This window comes from Citrus sinensis, chromosome 6 (assembly GCF_022201045.2).
Source record: "Citrus sinensis cultivar Valencia sweet orange chromosome 6, DVS_A1.0, whole genome shotgun sequence".
In the NCBI taxonomy this organism is placed as follows: domain Eukaryota; kingdom Viridiplantae; phylum Streptophyta; class Magnoliopsida; order Sapindales; family Rutaceae; genus Citrus; species Citrus sinensis.
Genome location: NC_068561.1, coordinates 20,492,016 through 20,510,976, shown reverse-complemented (window position 1 = coordinate 20,510,976; position 18,961 = coordinate 20,492,016). Strand labels below are relative to the sequence as shown.

General features: G+C 34.7%; 2 protein-coding genes across 14 annotated transcripts; both read left to right on the top strand.

The window, feature by feature from the left end:
• Positions 1–943: 943 nt before the first annotated feature.
• LOC102620086 (protein TRANSPARENT TESTA 9-like) lies at positions 944–11,354 on the top strand. Of its 13 annotated transcripts, none has more exons than XM_025099978.2 (22): positions 949–1,259; positions 1,618–1,669; positions 1,761–1,837; positions 1,926–2,059; positions 2,345–2,441; positions 2,644–2,701; positions 2,871–2,979; positions 3,092–3,212; positions 3,315–3,504; positions 4,022–4,311; positions 5,210–5,298; positions 5,422–5,477; positions 6,149–6,211; positions 6,372–6,434; positions 6,623–6,763; positions 7,607–7,712; positions 7,861–7,935; positions 8,034–8,086; positions 8,381–8,522; positions 8,614–8,780; positions 8,886–9,226; positions 11,150–11,354. In XM_025099978.2, the coding sequence occupies exons 1-21, from the start codon at positions 1,207–1,209 to the stop codon at positions 9,210–9,212; spliced, it is 2,463 nt and encodes an 820-aa protein (XP_024955746.1). In that variant the 5' UTR covers positions 949–1,206; the 3' UTR covers positions 9,213–9,226; positions 11,150–11,354. The 13 variants fall into 13 exon arrangements, with proteins under 13 accessions (XP_006481581.1, XP_052299213.1, XP_052299216.1 ...); XM_052443254.1 differs by lacking the exon at positions 11,150–11,354 and adding an exon at positions 9,308–9,440 and having other exon boundaries at positions 1,946–2,059; XM_025099977.2 differs by lacking the exon at positions 11,150–11,354 and adding an exon at positions 9,294–9,440.
• Positions 11,355–15,016: 3,662 nt separating this feature from the next.
• On the top strand, positions 15,017–18,565 carry LOC102621295 (protein SMAX1-LIKE 3). Its single transcript, XM_006481519.4, has 3 exons — positions 15,017–16,561; positions 16,915–17,155; positions 17,251–18,565. Exons 1-3 carry the CDS (start codon positions 15,384–15,386, stop codon positions 18,394–18,396), a joined length of 2,565 nt encoding a protein of 854 aa, XP_006481582.1. The 5' UTR covers positions 15,017–15,383; the 3' UTR covers positions 18,397–18,565.
• The last annotated feature ends 396 nt before the right edge of the window (positions 18,566–18,961 follow it).

The window sequence follows — 18,961 nt, the reverse complement described above, 5'->3', positions numbered from 1 at the left end:
GGGCTCATTGTTTAATGTTAAGCCTTTTCGACTTGGAGCCAAAGACAACGACTACTCTTTCTTCAAGACTGAGCCAGTTCCGCACAAGCTTCAACTCCAGTAGTTCAAAGACATCTCTAACTCTGCAGGGATGCACTCGCCAATGCCATTGCCAATAACGACTCTAATACCATCCAAATCTGTGTCGTTTTGACGATTCAGGGGGTGAATCATGTCGTGAAAGAGGACGAGGAATGCGTCATTTGTTTGAAAAAGTTCGAGAATATTGACAATGAGACTACCTTGTTGAATTGTCAATGTCAATTTCTTTATCACCATGATTGTATTTGGCGGTGGCTGAGGGAGCTAAAAAATTATTCCTCTCCGATCTGTCGTACGAACTTTGCTCGTGGGACTCAGCATTTTGCTCAAACCCCATGCAAAAGAAGAAAATTGCTTAGCGAATGACGAGGCGGAAACAAAACCATTATTAAAATGACGTCGCCTTGGTTGACTAAGACTATCAAACTAGCTAGAAGATCAGTGATCTCCCTCTCCATTTTCTCCTTTGGAGAAACTTGCTTCAGTTTCTGTTTATGGTTTTAGTAGCTATGTATATGCATATGTGTACGTATACATATTGTACAATTTATTTCTTGGATTTCAAGATTGCTTCTTTTTCTTATTAATTATCCTTCTTTTTCTTTCTTTCTTTTCCAAATTTTTGTTCAAGAAATTACTGCAATAGTTTACCGTTTAGTAAATTAATAAATGACAATGTTGCGATACAAACTATTCTTTTTATAAGTAATTATTTAAATTTTTTAAACATTGGAAAAAATTTAGTTCAAATACATAATTATGGGTATACAAATAATTGTCTTTTTTCTCATGTATTATGTAAATTTAACAAAGAAGACAAATTTCTTTCTCCCAATGTTGTCCGGGTTCTGTTCATTTTGAAAAAAGCAAAAAGAAAAACAAAGAAAACTAAAGGAAATGACACGTCTGAAGCGTCACGAAAGACCGATGGAAACGTTGACGGTTTGTTGCCAGAATCAACCACACTATATATATGATACAACTGCCAGCAACCAAACGGCCCAGCGCGCGGACTGATTTTACAACAACTAAAATAAACACCAAAAAGGGAAAAAATGGAAATATTCACAAATTGAACGAATGTTGGTGCAGATCTAACTGTTTTGGACATTTTGATCACTTGCTATGTGGCGCACCGTTTGGCGATCCATTGATCGCTTCTCTCTTCAGCACTTCAAGTAAGTTCTCTTTTGCTCGGTTAGCTGAATTCTAGTTTTTAAAATTTTTTAAACTAAATTCTCTTTATTTTTAATGAGTGTAATTTGGAATTTGTTGGAAATTTGGCTATGAGAATGATGTATAATTGATTATTTAAATTATGGAAATATCTAGCTAAATAACTGCGTTTTAGTTTTCCAGAAGTGATTTTGAATCGAAATGCTTTATGGAAATGGAGACATTATTATTTGAGATTTTTATTATTGCTTTTGTTATGATAAGTATCAACTATCTAATTTGTCTTATTGCGTTTGTTACGATAATTATCAACTATCTAATTTGTCTTATGGAGACTGATTGATCATTTTATGAATGTAGATACGTGATTAATGAATTGCGAAAAATCAAAGTTGTGGATCAGCATAACCGGGTAACTCAAGTGGCCTTTGTGTCTTATAATATAACCACTAAATTTTTCTTTCTTATTTATTACGTTATCTTTTTCTTGCCTTTTCCTCCAGGAACTAGTCATTGATTTGCTGCAGACTATAGTAGAGATAGTTACGTATGGCGATAGACAAGATCCGTTTATATTCGAGTATGAGTCATTTTTTTGCAGCTTCTTGACTGATTATGCTTCTTGGTATGTGGATGATATTATTGGTGTTATGTTTGGATCTTAACAGATGTTTTATGGAATACCAAGTTTTAGCGGAGTTTGTGCGTATCTTGAAGATCAGTAGAAATTCAAAAATAGAGGCACCGCTGCTTCAATATCTGAGCATAATGATCCAAAACATGGGAAGTGAACATGCAATATGTAAGATGCAAGTTCCATTGATACTTATGGTAAACTTTCTAAATGCCTAGGTTCTTTCACCTCTCTTTATTTGGACGTCTTTCACCTCTCTTTATTTGGACGTCTGTGATTATGCACTTTGAAATTGAGGGAGGAAACTGTTATTGTTTTGAAATAGAAATTGTAACATACATGAATAGCAACCTTCAACATATTTGTCTAATGTATTTTACTCTGAAGTGCTTCATTAGTTATTCCTGTTCCTCATACAACTTTGGTAATCCATTTGGCAATTGTATCATGCAGACTATTGTTTGAGTAATGACTATATCAATACCATCATAGCACACCAATATGATTTTGATGGAGGAGATCTGGCTCCGTACTACGTGTCTTTCTTAAGGTTCTGATATTTTTCATTATCTCTCTTCATAAATTTATATGAGATAGCTTTCAATCTTAGGATGCATGTGTCAGCTCACAGTTTTTTTTTCCCCTGTATCGCTGTAGCCCATTTTATTTAATCAGTTGACAGGGTAGGAATCTTTTTTTTTTTTTTCTCTTTGCTTTGTCTTATTTTTCTTTACTTTTCATCATAAATTTAGAGCAGTGAGCGGCAAAATTAACAGAGACACACTTTGTCTTCTTGTACGGGTGAATAGGGTAAGTTAAAGCCTGTTTTTGTGACATATGTTGATGCACATATACCTTAAAAGTTATTGTTTATGCAGTTTTTTATAGAATAGGGTAAGTTAAAGCTTCTTGCTTGAGTGTTATTGATTTCGTTCATGGCAGCGGCTAAATTTTTAGTGATGTCTATCTCTGATTACAGGATGTTGTAACTTCATTTCCCCTGTATACTGAGATTCTTAAATTTGCTCAGCATGGAGAAAAGATGATTCAGACAGCTGTCCATGCATTAACCCTCAACATATTCAATGGTATAGTGTTTCTTTATCTTATTTACTTCTGCAAAGAGAATAGATTACCGGAAATTTTGGATATAAAATATATTTTGTAGTATCTTGCAACAGTATCCTTTTGGTTATGCAGTCAGTGATGACATGGTCTATCAGTTTGTGACAAGTCCTCCAGCGTCACAATACTTTTCAGATTTGGTTTATAGCTTGAGAGAGAAATGCCTTCGTCTTGATGTCCTTGTCCAAGCTACAGAGTATGCTGTTTCATTTTCTTAGAGAAACTTATGTGATGACAATGATAATTAGGTGGTTATGCATAACTATCTGTTGAGGGAACCTGCATGACTTTGGTGCAGTGAAACATGCACTAAACAAAGGAGAAAAGAAATTCTCCTGGAAAGTGATGAAATTGTGGATGATCTTTACTACTTTAAGGATATTCTCTCCGTTGGTGAGCCTCGTTTGAGTAAAGTTGTCACCCAAGACCTTCTCAACCTACTTGTCTTTCCGATATTGATCCCACTACTGCAGTTAAGGCAGAGTAATGTGAGTAATTTCCTCTCTTATCTCTTTTTTTGTTTAAATTTGGAAATTTCACAGTAAATAATGTTATGGGATTGAGATGGGATTGACTATTGAGTATATGCTTTAAGATGATGGCAGTATCAACTTTAAAAGAAATAAAATGATGAGTATTACCATCTGAACATTGGTTGGTAGCCCTAGATTTTTTAGTTGAGTCTGTGCAAGTGATTTGTTTTTCAAACAATTTCTTCTATTCTTACATGTTGGGGCATGGACTATTTCTTCTTCTGTCATATTTTGTGTGGAAATGTCTAGGCAGATATCATGCAATTAGTTTGGTAGGAATTATCTATATTCAGACAAGTTGATCTTTAACATTTTGAAATTAGTACTTTCCATGATTTAAGCCATAATTCCCTGTACATATGCTTCTTCCATAGTTATGGGAATATCCGAATTCTATTATAAGAATATCAGAATTTTATTCCCTCTCACATTTGTGTGCATTTTTGGTATTTACTGTTAATTTCTTTTTCAGGGATTTTATGTGTCTGCGGTCACGTCTTTGTACATAGTTTCTTATCTTCTTGTGGTTGTTGGTGGAAAGAACATCGTTAATGCTGTGGCCGGTGTTATTCTGTATCCTTATATGACACCAAGAAGAGATGCTGCTAAAGAAGAAATAACTAACAGCAGTAGTGACACACACTTTTTCTTGAACCTTTTGCGTGATATGGAAATTATGGAAATTGTTGGTTCAGAGTCTCAAAAAGATGAAAACATCAATGGGAACCATATATGTGGGAATGATGATGTACGCTTAGAAAGGTTAGTGTATAACGTAAAGGCGTATCTATCATCTTAATGAGGCTAAAGAATGTACGTATTAGGGATAACCATGTACCCCTTTTGGTTTTATGCTGTTTTCTTATAGATAATAGGTATGCAGATCTTAGCAAATGTTGTACAGTTTTAAACTTAGGCTGGCTGATGCTGTTGGAGGTTTGGTTTAGGATTTCAAAACATCTTGTTCTTTCTTAGAGATAGTGGTTCTAGAAAACTGAAATATGTGAACCACATTGTGGGAGATTAGGCATAATATTATTGTCATTAGTAATTGATATATATTATAAACAACATTTCTTTACTAATCAACCTTGTGATCTTTGTTGATATGATGGTAGTTGATAATTGGTGATTCATATATGTTAGCATTTTTTTTATTAATCCAATGTAATGATTTCTGAGATTGAAGGAAGAGAGAAAAGACAATGTATATTTATGGCTGCTAATGCGTTTAAAGGAATTTTGCGAGTGTTGTCTCACATATTCTTGAATGATATGTGCAGCACCTCAACAATTTCTAGAGCCTTTTAATTCCTACAGAGGTTGACCTTATCTGAACTTAAGTTTCGTACTTTCATCCTATGCATATTTATCATCATGTTGTCTCTTCTGCAGTATCATCCATGCTTTGTGTGTTTAACAATTTTTTCTTCTTGTGCTAAATTGGCATTTAAGTATCACCTAACAAAAGAAAGTTGCTTAAACGTTTATAGGACCGCATATGACATGTGACTATCCGAAGTAAACTGCATAATAGGATGTTTTTAACATTCAGATTAAGTATATTGGAGGCCAATGATTGATTTCGCTTACTATTTTCATTGGAAATGTGTGAATTGAGTTTCATACTAACTTATTTTCATTTTTTTCCCTGGAACAGGAATGGAATTCTTATGTATGTTTTCTCTGATAATCACAGTCTGTTGCTAGCATCTCTTTTGTTGTTGCTTATTTTAGCAGAAAGTAAAGGTATCTTATGTTTTACAGTACTTTTCTATTGCCCCCTGTTGAGTTTATATTGTGGGTTTATTTTCTTATATATATATGTTGTCCTGAATTCTCTTTTCTCTTTCATTTCTCACTTCTGAGCAGATCTTGATTATACGTCGGATTCAATGATTGGGTTAAGTGATATACAAGATCCTATGGTATATAAATTCAATTTTCACATGCATTTAAGTGCATTGATTTCTTGTAAACATGCACAATCAAGCAAGCTTTCTAAAAAAATTGAGATGTAATAACTGACTCTTTTATCATTTCCGTCATTTTCTCTTTTCTTCTCATTATATGAGCCATGTGGAAGTATAAGTCCGAGAATTCTTGAAAGTTCTTATTAAAGTACTGGGAGGAGTAAACTTGTGGCCTTATTGTGGTCTTTTGATTTTTACCTATTGGATGATTGCATTAATTTGTGAATTAAGTCCATGAATGACCTAGATTATATCATAGAACCATAGAACATTTAATCATCTTTATGTTTTAAGAAATGATTGATAATAATGCAGACTTGATGATTGGTTAACTTGGGTTCTTTTGTTCTTTCGAATATTTCTTTCATGATGTTCGCACTGATCTTGTAGTTGTCTTGTGTGAGAATAACAGTATCCTTTATGGTTCTGAATAGTACTTGTGCGCCAACCTGGTCGAGGTTAATGGCCATGTGAAGGAATAGTTTTATTATGTTAGGTTTTTGTGTTTTTTTTTTTAATGAGATAAGTTCGAAGATTGGACTGCTTGAGCAGTAAATGTTGATTCTAAAACTTTCTTGTATGATATTGACATTTTCATATGTTCATTTTTTATGTTATATTCTAAGTGTAGGCAATGCCAACGGAAAGCATTTATAATCAATTACATGCATTCTGGGTTCAGCTCACAGGTCACTCTTGATTATTTTACATTAATTTCGGAATTTTGGAGAAATTATGCTTCATCCATTTTTCTTTCCCTTACATGTAGTGAATAGTGATATTATAGCAGGAATCTTAAAATTTTGGAGTAATTTTGTAATGTAATGTTGTTGGCAACTTCACTCTCAGAATTATGGCACTTCAGCTTCACTGGGAGTAAATGACAATGTCTTTGTGAGAGTTATGCCTCAGGTATATACATACTGTTTGATGGTTGTTGCTTGACTGTTGCCGTTAACTTTAGACAATGCATCTTACTTAATATGGCACTTGTATAGCTGCACCAAGATATGTTAATAGTTTTTTACTTGTGAGCTTGTGTGTCTGTACTGTACAGCCTTCGGTGTCATGATTACTTATCAATCATTCATTTTTCACAGGTGTTCTATGCATTATTAAATGTTTTAGCGAGCCAACCCCCATTATGTGCTCTCATACAATGGCATACAGGGTGGTTTATGCGGAAGCTACTGAATTTTCAAGTCATGACACTTGGTGAACAACATTTACACCTTTTCAATGTGAGGTTTCAACCGATTTACTGCACTTTCAAAAGAAAAATCCCTGTGACAAACCGACATCTAACTTTTCTATTTGCTTCACCAAGAAAGATTACAACCTCAAATCAAGCACACTCCGCTTAACTAGCTGTACAGTACTCATAACCAACATCTGTGATTATTTAGGGATCAAAGTCTTCTGCATATCCAACATTTAACTTAATTTGCAAGTGACACCTGCACTTGCTAGGCTCGACGGCTTTTGCTTCTGTGCCACCACTTCTCCCCACTCTCTCAAGAATAGGAAATCTTGCAGCATAAGTCAAGGAAGACCATTTTCCTCTATCCTGAAGTAAGAACGAATAAGCCACCTTGCCAAATCATGTCTAGAGTGAAGGGGTCATGGACAAAGTCCACAACAGTTTTCCACATATCTAGGCAATATTTAGTGCTCGATTCCTTAGTTTTAGTCAAAATTGCACAACAATTTAGTCCATTTATGCCTTGCTTGAGCAGCTAATGCTCCCATTGTTACCTCTTGCTTAGCGCCAGATCGCCACATCTTTAGTTGAAGGGACCTATTAGAGCTTAGTTGCTATTGTTAGGTCCTTACCTATTAACTTTTGGCTCCAGTAGTTACTTAACATGTTGAGTTAATATGAAGTCTAGACCAGCCTTAGAAACCACTACGGACCAACGTTTCTTTCTTTCTTATTTTTTTGTTTGTTTGTTATTATTATTTAAAACGAATGAAATGCTTAATGGAACCTAGAATACCTCCATCTTTCTTGCCAATGTTACATTGAGATTAAACCACTGTTACCATCAACTTTAAGTTTTATATTTTCTAGTTCCTGTTGACAGACTTCATATCAGCAGTCTTGCGAACGTTTACAAAAAGAACTTGACGGATGCTGGTTTGATTGTATCCTGGATACTATGAAAGATGAATGGGAAAACTGTGAAACAGGTATGAGGCAGAGATTCTTCTCTTCGAAGGGAGAGCTCATAAATGAGAGTTCCTTTGTGGAGTTGTGATCCTAATCAGGGAGGGAATATTTGTTAGATCTTTCTTGACTTCTTTGAACTCATCACATCTATTTCAATGCTGTGTACAGCTCTTAAGGAGCCTCTGAAATCCAAAAGTCCGTCATTTGCCCTTGAGCTTGCTGTCTGTAAACAATCAACTGATGGTACTGCCCAATTCTTATTTTTATTTTTTTCCCTCCCTTGCTATGTTCCGGATATTATTGTCCTATCCTTTGCTCCTTGTAATCATTATACATTGTAGGGAATACAAATTCTTCAGATACTGCTTGGGAAATAATGGTTGATGTAGTGAAGGTATTCATCATTATTACTAAGTTATTTCGTTTTGAAAATACATCTGGCATGTGATAGGATGCTTTCTTAAACTTATTATGGTTCTATGCTATTTATGAGGACATTGGTGTAACAAGAATGTTAAAGGTCTCAAGTGACTCCTTAAACTGAATAAAAATTTTGATTTCAAGTTTTCCTGTAAACTCATAATTTCTAAATTGCAAGGATCCATTAGCATTTCTTATCTATTTATAAATCTTGTTCTTTTCATAAAAGTTTGCTGCAATGTTTATCTCATATTCGACACAATTTTAGGTGTTCATTCTTCATCTTCAGCTGAAGGCATTAATCTCCAAAGGAGAGTTACTTGAAAAACCCTTGCTAGACTCTGCAGATTCTGGAACATCCAATTCTTTAGATATTGCATCAGCAAGCTTTGGGTCGGACGTGTATCTAGGTTGGGTATCAATTCCTCCTTCTCTTCAATTGACTGTCCTTATTGTTTCCCTGATTATGCCTTATTCATTTAGACTATAAATCTTGTGTAGGATCTGGAATCCCGTGCAGGATAGCATTCTCTAATGCTGGAATTAGGGATATCTACATGATACCTGCAGCAAGAGGATTATCTGGAAAAGTGATTCTTGCGGAGAAACATCCTTTCCGAAGTCAACGAGGTGTTGTAATTGCAATTGCTCCACTGGCAGGTTTGAGGGTAAGTTCTAAAACCATTCAAAATGCTAATATGATAGTTTATGAGATCAAGTTTTAAGAGCTGCCAAAAATGTCATAATATGCTTGAAACTCTTGATTCACCTAGATGCAATTAATTTCCACAACACTTCACTTGAAACAGCCAACAATAGACGAGGACCATCCAACGTGGTTGCACCTTTGGATAAGAGAATTTGATCCAAGATCTAAAGCAAGAAAATCTCGAGGCTGCAACTTGCATGTGTCCAATTCTGCTCTAGATGGAAGATGGACACTTGGTTTCCCTAGTGCTAAGGGCTGTGAGATTGCTCGCTTGTTGATACTTGAGGAAACTTACAAACAGCGGTCATTTATCAAGAGCTTACTCGCTCCATTACTACAAAAGAACGATCCTGGAAACTTGTGTAATGAACAAGATGGACGAAAGCTTTAGGATAAGCATTGAAGGTTAGTTTTACTTACTACAAAGCCTTATTTTAATATTTCTTCTTTTGTTACTACTAAATTGTGATAGGCCATTTGTTACAGGTATCACAGTAACTTTGTCAAGCACTTTGTTGTATTTTTCAAACAATAATGTGGTTTTTTTCCCCTTCCCTGATAGCTAAGAAAATGCATCAATGATATCTTGCCATATGAATAAGAAAATACGTTAACATAACATTCGTTGTCTTATTAATATTATTCAGGTCCAAGGGTTAATTATTCATTAAATCCTTAGGTAAAGTAGATATTTTGTGCCTTAGGAACTCTTAGTCAATGATAAGTATTTACTGTCATTAACTTAGATAATTTTTGTTAATATTTTGTTATAAATTAACTAATATTTATAATAAAAAATCATTAGATCTCCTAAATCAATTGTAAATAATAATGGCTCAACTTATTTGTATTTGGGCCTAAAGTGGGCCGAATATATTTCCAAATATACAAAGAAAAATTTTCTTCAGAACCTTTCTCATATATGGGAAAAGAAAAAGGGTCATCGCTCAATTTAGATTTAGCTCCTTGAAAAAAAAATGATGACTTTTATCCACAATTAACCAAAAAATTAAACTGTTTACCACAATCAACCTCTGATTAATTTTAAATAGATCCATGAGCCAAATTAATATTCATCAATAACAAGCAAGCCCCCCGCACGGTGGTCAAAACTTTGACAAAAAGCCCCTTAATTAATTCCGGTTAAAAATCTACTCTGACATCATTGTATATAAAGTTTAGCCAATAGCCAACATGGTACTCTCTGTTCATTGCGTGAAAGTGGAGTGAATGAGACGTAGTGCGCTGTACAAATCATTGTCTCCTATCTCCTATCTCCTATCTCCGTAGCTCAACAATCAAAGCTTAAATATCGTCATAGATTTTAATTCAACCTAAAAATGTATATTCCTTCAGGTTCAGTAATAATTTGAATACAATGTCTCAAAGCTCAATTTAATCTCGTGAAGGCCAAACTTACCAATTAAATTATTGTGAAGCCACCTTTTAAGTTGTTGAAATTAACACAAGCTAATTAATTCACAGCTAATTATATTAATTCGTAGATACTTAACGAATAAAATAAAATAATGAAAACTTTTAAGAAAAGCAGTGAGTCGTACGTAATTCCATCACCTTTGCATTAACAAGGCTGTCATGTCAAAATTAGAGCAACTTTTTGCTCTTTGTAATAAAGCCTGGCCGGCCAGCCACCCAAATCCTGTTAAAAATCTATTCTCTCTCTCTCTCTCTCTCTTAGTGAGTTTTGTTCGTCTCTTAGATATTGCTTTTACCCACATGGCCACGTATAAATCGAAGATGCTTATTTGAAGCTTAAAAGCATAAAATGAACAACCCTTTTGAGTAGATAATGCCATATTTTACTTTTTTTTATTGATTCATGATAGAGTGCTTTACTTTAAGCAAAAGAAGTAACAAAAAATTGGAAAAAAAAAATTATATAAGAGGCCTTTATCTAATTCAATATACAATGTGTTTTCATGAGGGGAAAAAAAGAAGAAAAATTAAAATGATTTGATAGGGAAAGAAGAGAAAAGCTAACCCTGATTAATTAACTTTCACTTGGATACACATCTTTTAGTGTTTTAAAAGAACACATATTTACTTAGCTAGAAGCAGTTCATTTGGTTAAACAAAATTAAACCGTTATTAGAGAGAAAATTAATCAAAAGATTAAAGAAAGCAGTACCGTTAATCAAAAGATTAAAGAAAGCAGTACCGTTATAGTGTGTTTTTTAAGCAACTACATTACTGTGTAGGTATTTTTCTGTTCTTTCATTCAAACTCTTCTTTTGTAGCGTTACAGGATATGTTTTGTGTTCAAATTATTTTGGTGCCCTTTAGCCTTTGCTTTGTATGTCTTTTTAGGCCAACAAAGATAGAAGCTTTTTGACTGGTCACTGACTGAGAATGCTCACCGAGAAGAATAAACAGTTGGGGGTTTTGGATTATTTGTTAAATCAAAGACCGAGCTACAAATTTGGGTCCTACACATTGTATGGATCCAGTTCATATTGTTAGGTTCCTGTCATTTGCGAATCATGATGAGTATAAAGAAATTGATACCGGAACGAAAATGCATGATATATAAAAGCTATTTTAATTAATCTGCAAGGGTTTTAGGTTTGAAGGTTGATTAATTATAATAACAAATATAATAGTTTTATATCAGTTTGTACACAAAATTTGTTTGATCACTTTTTTGAATGTAATAAATTTTTGAAACAATTGAAAAAAACAACCGTGATGTAAGGTGGACCGTGGACATGCCCAAGAACTGAAATGTTTTCAAGCATGTAGCAAAATTTTGTCATGTCATTTCACGTGAATGCTAATACCTTCTAGGGTTTCCTATAAAGGGAACATTCCCTTGGTAGTTCTTCGTAGGTGGACATGAAGTTCCATCAACTCTTGTCATGAGCTTGCGGCCATTAACTTTTCTAGTCATTTGTTGCTAGCTTTAATTTTATTCTTCTATAATTGTGAATATTCTCCTCCATTTCTGTCTTTTAATTATATGTATTTTGTCCAAAGTTAAGCGTATTAATGTAATCAAATAGTTCATAGGATCATTTGCCGAGGGGCAGCCTTTTGTATTGGAACAAGATTATTCCAAGATGATTGAGGAATTAAAGGCAGATCTCTCGTTTGTTGTTTAAAGGAAATATGTTTGATTAAGCTTTTCATTTTTTTATTTGAAACATCGAGGTAAGGGATAGCACTGTAGCTCTTCTTTCTATGTACAGGCACGCTACGGAATAAACATGGGCCACAACAAATTAAAGCTGATGAACATCCACAAATTAATTTCCCTAAATTAGGAATTCTTACCAAAGTTTCGACGGTTAGGTAATAATTTTAATGTATGTATATATTGTGCCGGTGTAATAATGTGTAAGCAGCAAAGGAAGAATATGACTCCTAGGAAATTCGCATTATGCTTAACAATCACTTTCCAATTAACCCATTGATGGATTTTATTCATTAGATTATACTTTAATTAAAAATATCTTTAAAAATTAAATAGTGATTTCCTCGTATGTTTTCATTTGACCATGTAGCATGAATCTCGTGAATAAATTAATTAGGTGGCCTATTTAACTATCGGGAGGAAGATAATACAAGTTCAGTTAGGTAGATATTGGCTATTTTCCACGGTAATGTAATTTATGTACCTAAAAAATACAATATTATTCTTCTTTTTCCTGTCGAGATAAAAACGATGCCATTAACTATCATTCGCAAGCCTAATGACAGAAAAAATTATGCCCTGCTGCCATTAACCATCAATCAATTTGACTCAATCACGATATAATTTGAATTTTATAGTGCACTAAAAAGTTCAAGAATGTGGAAGTTCTTTTTCAAACTTTTAATGATCTTGTTAGAGATTTCGTTTGGACATTTCTTCTGAAGTCAACACAGAGGCAGTGCATGATGCATCAATTCATCACTTGCCAACTTAGTAGTGAAACCCCACCTCTCATTCAGTCACTTCACCTCAGTTGAAGGTCAAATGACTGAATATCCCAAAAGTACACGACTGTAGCGTTATTGTCACGAAAGAGTAATTAGTTAAGCAAAAATTACAATAGCAAATTACCGAAAAATCATCATCATTATTATTATTATTATTATAAGAAAAATGATATTTAGCCATAATAACAAAAGGAAGGCGACATAAATGATACTCTACTTTGCTGCCATTTTTGTTCCCATGTTTTGTGAAAAAGAAAAAATAACAAGTGGACTCAAGATCTGATAACAGAAGACGCCATCTCTGTCGTCCTCTTGTTGTCTTTGAGGGTGAATATCGGCACTCCCTTTTTTTTTCGCTTTTAAGACCATAAAACCCAGCATGTGATGACATGGCATGATGTACTAAACCTAATTTTGTGACACGTAAGAAGAGATCAACACTCATCAGGACCAAAACATTGCCTAGGACTATGGGAGTTCGTTATCATCATCATATGTTTTCTTCACTTGCTGATCTGTTGGTTCATTTTTGAATCAAAGGGGGGGAAGAGAGAGAGATGGGGTTCCAAAAAGCTTTCACCTTTATGAAATAATGTGAGAGATGAGGGAATGCTTCGGGTTGAAATTTTTAATCCCCATGCAAAATATATAAGCAAGCATTCAATCAATTCAATTCAAAGAGCGTCAAGCAAGTAGTGGTCATTGTTTTTAAAGAAAGAGAAATAAATGAAAAGAGAGAAACACTTTATTCCTTGTCTTTCAGTCCAAAGAAGAAAATCGTACACAGTTCCCGATTCCTTTGGACACATAGTCCCCATTCTCTTTTCAGGTCCTCGATTTTTGTGGAGGCTGTAAACAGAATGCTCTCTAGTAATTTAATTACATTTCAATATCCCTAGTAATTCTTGTTTTCAAGGCTGGAAAAGTTACTATGTCAAGATTTGTTGTGCGGGACTGTGTGCAATAGTTACTAACATGTAAGCTTCAAAACATATTGAGTTAAGTTGGCTTAAGACTTCAAACTTGAAGAGGTAAAAAGACCAAAAAAAAAAAAAACTTGAAAAAAAGTATTGGCCTAAAGATTTTAAACAACGTGTTCAAACTTGTCTAATAATTTCTCTTCTGTAATATGTACAATGTTTGTTGTGCTTATCGCGTAGACTCGATATACGTGATATAGATAGCCAAATTTATCTTATATTAATTTAATTTGTGTTTAGGTATAATTCTAAATTTAGTTCACCTTATATAAATTTACTTAACAAGTCCAATTTCACATAAAGGTTTACTTGATATTGTCCAACGCTGATAAAATCTCTTATAGTGAGTACAAAAAATTTGAGTTTACAACACTTTATTCACATGAATGGGTTGTGGATTTATTTCTCGGTGTGTGGGACCGTGGGCAATAGATACTATCATCTAAGCTTGAAAAAAATATTGAGTTAACGCAGCTTAAAACATTTAACTTGAAGAAGTCAAAGAAAAAAATATTTTAAATTTGAAAAAAGCATCGGCCTAAAGATCTTAAACATTTGTATTCAAACTGGTCTAATATTTTCTCTTATGTAATATGTACAATGCTTGTTTGGGCTTATCACGTAGACTCGAGACAAGTGATATAGGCAGCCCGATTTACCTTATATAAATTTAATTTGTGTTTAGGTATAAGCCTAAATTTAGTTCACCTTGTATAATTTACTTGACAAGCCCACATAAAGATTTACTTGATGTTGTCCAACACAGATAAAATCTTTAAAAAATTGAGTTTAAAACTTTACTCATATGAACGGGTTGTGGATTTATTTCTCGTTGATTTAATGCCAAAAAATATATTAAAAAATACAAGCAATCAATGGTAATATGACAAATGTAGTTAATTTCATCTCATGTAAGGACCAATTTGTTTATCAGTTTTAATTCCAACATAAATCGCGCCAATGAAGGACATTATTTGAATTGTTATGCAACTATATGGCATTGTTCAATGTACATTAAATTCTCTTCATGTTTATAGTTCAGAAAAATAAAAATTTGTTGTGTATTTAATAGGAAATTGAGATATTTTAGTCCTTATGTTAGTACTTTAATTCCATTCAGTAGTTTGCATAAAAGATAGAGACCCACTTAAGGAAATACATATCTTTTATTAAATTTGAGATAGGGAAAGCTGAGTTGCCTTTGATACTGGTGCATTCTTCCTGCTTGTCAGCACATGCATTCCACTTTCCACTACAAAATCGACTTTGGACCCCAAAATTTTACCTCACCTACAAGAAAAGTATAGCCCACCTTCCATATATTTCACACCCCTTCTTTCTCTCTCTCTCCACGAACCAAATCATAATCTAACTCTAGATAACACAGCACACTCACACACAAAGCTTCTCAGATTCATAGTATTTTAGATATGGCTTCCTCTAAAAAACCTATCATTACTTCATGCCACTAGCCTCTTCACTCTCTTATAGCTTCTTCAATTTAAAAGAAACCCCATGTTGTATATTTCTTCAGTACACATGCTCCTAAAATCTTTTCAAATTCAAGATCTTCCTTGATCTCCTCGTCCATTTTTGAGTTGTTTTGCATCAGCAGTGCAATATTAGTTTTAAGTTTAAGAAATATGAGAGCAGGAGGTTGCACTATACAACAAGGCCTAACAGCTGAGGCTGCTAGTGTTGTCAAGCAAGCTATGACTCTTGCTAGACGTCGTGGCCATGCCCAAGTCACCCCACTTCACGTAGCAAACACCATGCTTGCAGCTTCCACAGGGCTACTCAGAACAGCTTGCCTTCAATCCCACTCTCACCCTCTTCAGTGCAAAGCTTTAGAGCTTTGCTTCAATGTTGCCCTAAATCGCCTCCCAGCTTCAACCTCAACCCCCATGTTGGGTGGTCACTGTCAATTCCCTACCATCTCTAATGCCTTGGTTGCTGCCTTTAAGCGTGCTCAGGCTCATCAGCGCCGGGGCTCCATTGAGAACCAGCAGCAGCCTCTACTAGCTGTAAAGATAGAGTTAGAGCAACTCATCATATCTATTTTAGATGATCCTAGTGTGAGTAGAGTCATGAGAGAAGCTGGTTTCTCAAGTACCCAAGTGAAAAGCAATGTTGAACAAGCTGTGTCTTTAGAAATTTGTTCTCAAAGTACTCCGGTAAGCAGTAACAAGTCTAAGGAAAGTAATGTTTTAGTCCTTTCTCAAACGGCTTCCGCCACAAAAGTTTCTAAACCTAGGGTATCGTTAGATCCAATTAGGAATGAAGATGTTATGTATGTGATAGAGAATTTAATGAGCAAAAGAAAGAGAAATTTTGTGGTTGTAGGAGAGTGTCTTGCCAGTATTGAAGGCGTTGTTAGAGGAGTGATGGACAAAATTGAAAAGGGAGATGTTCCTGAGGCTTTGAGAGATGTTAAGTGTCTACCTCTTTCAATTTCTTCTTTTAGGCATATGAATAGAGTAGAAGTTGAACAAAGAGTTGAAGAAATTAAGAACCTTGTTAGGAGTTGTTTGGGTAGAGGGATTGTTTTAAATTTGGGAGATCTTGAGTGGGCTGAATTTAGGGCAAGTTCGAGTGAGCAAGTAAGAGGGTATTATTGTTCAATTGAGCACATAATCATGGAAATTGGGAAACTAGTTTGTGGAATCGGAGAAAATGCAAGATTTTGGCTCATGGGGATTGCCACTTTCCAAAGTTACATGAGATGTAAATCTGGCCATCCATCACTAGAAACTCTTTGGAGTCTTCATCCTCTTACAATTCCTGCTGGCAGCTTGAGCTTGAGTCTCATCACCACTGATAGGTAACTTATAATCAGTTGGTAAAGTTAGAAATAATTGTATGTCTTTACACATCACACTCTATCTCCTCTTTCTCAAATTTGTTTTATTTTTAACATAATGTTAACTCCATGAATTGAAAATGTTGTTTTTTCCTCCAAAAAGAAAAAAGAAAACTACATATTCCTTTCATATAAAGAGCCAAAATTGAAAGTTTTTTATTTTCTTCTCTTATGCTTTTGCTAGCTTTTATAACAATGCCTGTTCATTTCTTGCGAGATAAATAATGAAACCTAATTGAACCAGATCCAGTTAATCAACCTAATAAATGTTCTTTTTCCCTACAACTTTTGACTTAATTTTTCTTCTTTTATAGTGATTTGCAAAGTCAGTCCACGAGCAAGAAAGCTGAAAGCGGCGTTAGCTGGCTTTTATTTGAAGGTGAAGAAGAGAATAAGCAGCTCACTTGCTGTGCTGATTGCTCAGCCAAGTTTGAGGCTGAAGCTAGAAGCTTACAAAGCAGTTCTTGTAATAGTGACTCCCCGACTTCAAGCCTTCCTGCATGGCTTCAGCAATACAAGAATGAGAAGAAAGCAACACTCAGCAATAATGATAAGGTTATAATAATTAATCATCACCTACTTCACTCGATCTACTTTTAACTCAAATAATTGTTTAAGGTTTAATCATCTGTTTAATTTCTTTTAAGCAGGACTCTGGAGTGAGAGATCTTTGCAAGAAGTGGAACTCAATATGCAATTCAATTCACAAACAGCCTTATTATTCTGAAAGAACCCTCACTTTCTCTTCTGCTTCACCTTCTTCATCAACTTCTGGTTTCTCATACGACCAACAATACCCTAATTTTCACAAGACTCACCGTGATTGGGCTGTTGTTGAACCCAAACAATCATGGAGGGAACACCATTTCTTGTTCTCTCATGAAGCTTCTGACAAAAGCACTTCTGAACCAAGTTTGAGATTGTACATTCCAGAGCATAAGGATCTCAAACAACCCTTATCCTCAAACCGTAATTCAACCCCAAACTCGACTTCTTCAAGCGATATCATGGAAATGGAGTATGTCCACAAGTTCAAGGAGCTAAATTCTGAAAACCTAACTTCTCTATGCAATGCATTGGAGAAAAAGGTGCCATGGCAGAAAGATACAGTCTACGATATCGCGAACACGGTCTTGAAATGCAGGTCTGGCACGATGAGAAGAAAAGGGAAATTTAAAGATCATAGCGAGGTTAAAGAGGAGACTTGGTTATTCTTCCAAGGAGTTGATGCTGATGCAAAAGAGAAGATAGCTAAAGAACTTGCTAGGCTTGTTTTTGGCTCTCATAACAACTTCGTTTCAATTGCCTTAAGCAGCTTTTCATCGACAAGAGCAGATTCAACTGAAGATAGTAGAAACAAAAGATCAAGAGATGAACAAAGCTGTAGTTACATTGAGAGATTTGCTGAAGCAGTGTCTAATAATCCGCATCGAGTCTTTTTAATAGAAGATGTTGAGCAAGCGGATTATTGCTCTCAAAAGGGTTTCAAAAGGGCTATTGAAAGTGGAAGAATAGCAACTTCAAGTGGGGATGAAGTGAGTCTTGGGGATGCAATTGTCATTTTGAGCTGTGAAAGCTTCAGCTCAAGATCAAGAGCTTGCTCTCCTCCCTCTAAGCAAAAATCAGACGGCTGTGAAGAGGAGAAGGGTGCTGCAATGGAGGGCACAAGCCCTTCGGTGTCTTTGGACTTGAATATTTGCATTGATGATGACAGCACCGAGGATCAGTCAATCGATGACATTGGGCTCCTTGAATCAGTCGATAAACGGATAATTTTTAAAATCATGGAGTTATAGTAGATGAAATTCTTCAAGTTTTTACATTATCAAGTTGTTTTGTTCTCTTAAATTTGTTTCTTTATTTCTCAATGTCTTAGGAATCTTTCTGTAAAACTACGTGTATAATATTACTATCCACGAACTTCATGTAATTGGTTGAAGGCTTTCCATTACATTTTTTTCCCTTTATATTCTATCATCTTAGCTTCTTTTCATAGATTCATAGCATTTCATTCTATTCCTTTCATAAGAGGATGTTTAATTAATTACGAATTAGTAACTTTTTAGCTCTTTGATCCCATTGTTTTTACATGTATTTTGTCTAGCTTACTAGCTAGCTTCCTTTCAAGTACATGCATGGACTCCAATCTAATTAATTTAATTAGCTAACCATGCACCTAAAAATACTTGAGTCAGCAAATATTATAAAGTAAGCGTCCCACTTGGCCACTCATCACCTTTCGGTTGTTCATGTTAATCGCTGCATTATTAAGTTATCATGAACACATTGAAGGCTAGAAATTGAACGATTTTGTGTACAATATGGGATTGATTGTTCAAACACACGATTGAAGAGATAATT

Excerpts from the sequence above, each read along its gene's own strand:
- LOC102620086 (XM_025099978.2), top strand. The coding sequence starts at position 1,207 with ATGTGGCGCACCGTTTGGCGATCCATTGATCGCTTCTCTCTTCAGCAC. Across the intron at positions 1,670-1,760 it reads TTGTGGATCAGCATAACCGG|GAACTAGTCATTGATTTGCT; the intron begins GTAACTCAAGTG and ends CTTTTCCTCCAG. Across the intron at positions 3,213-3,314 it reads GTCCTTGTCCAAGCTACAGA|TGAAACATGCACTAAACAAA; the intron begins GTATGCTGTTTC and ends ACTTTGGTGCAG.
- LOC102621295 (XM_006481519.4), top strand. The coding sequence starts at position 15,384 with ATGAGAGCAGGAGGTTGCACTATACAACAAGGCCTAACAGCTGAGGCT. Across the intron at positions 16,562-16,914 it reads AGTCTCATCACCACTGATAG|TGATTTGCAAAGTCAGTCCA; the intron begins GTAACTTATAAT and ends CTTCTTTTATAG. Across the intron at positions 17,156-17,250 it reads CACTCAGCAATAATGATAAG|GACTCTGGAGTGAGAGATCT; the intron begins GTTATAATAATT and ends TCTTTTAAGCAG.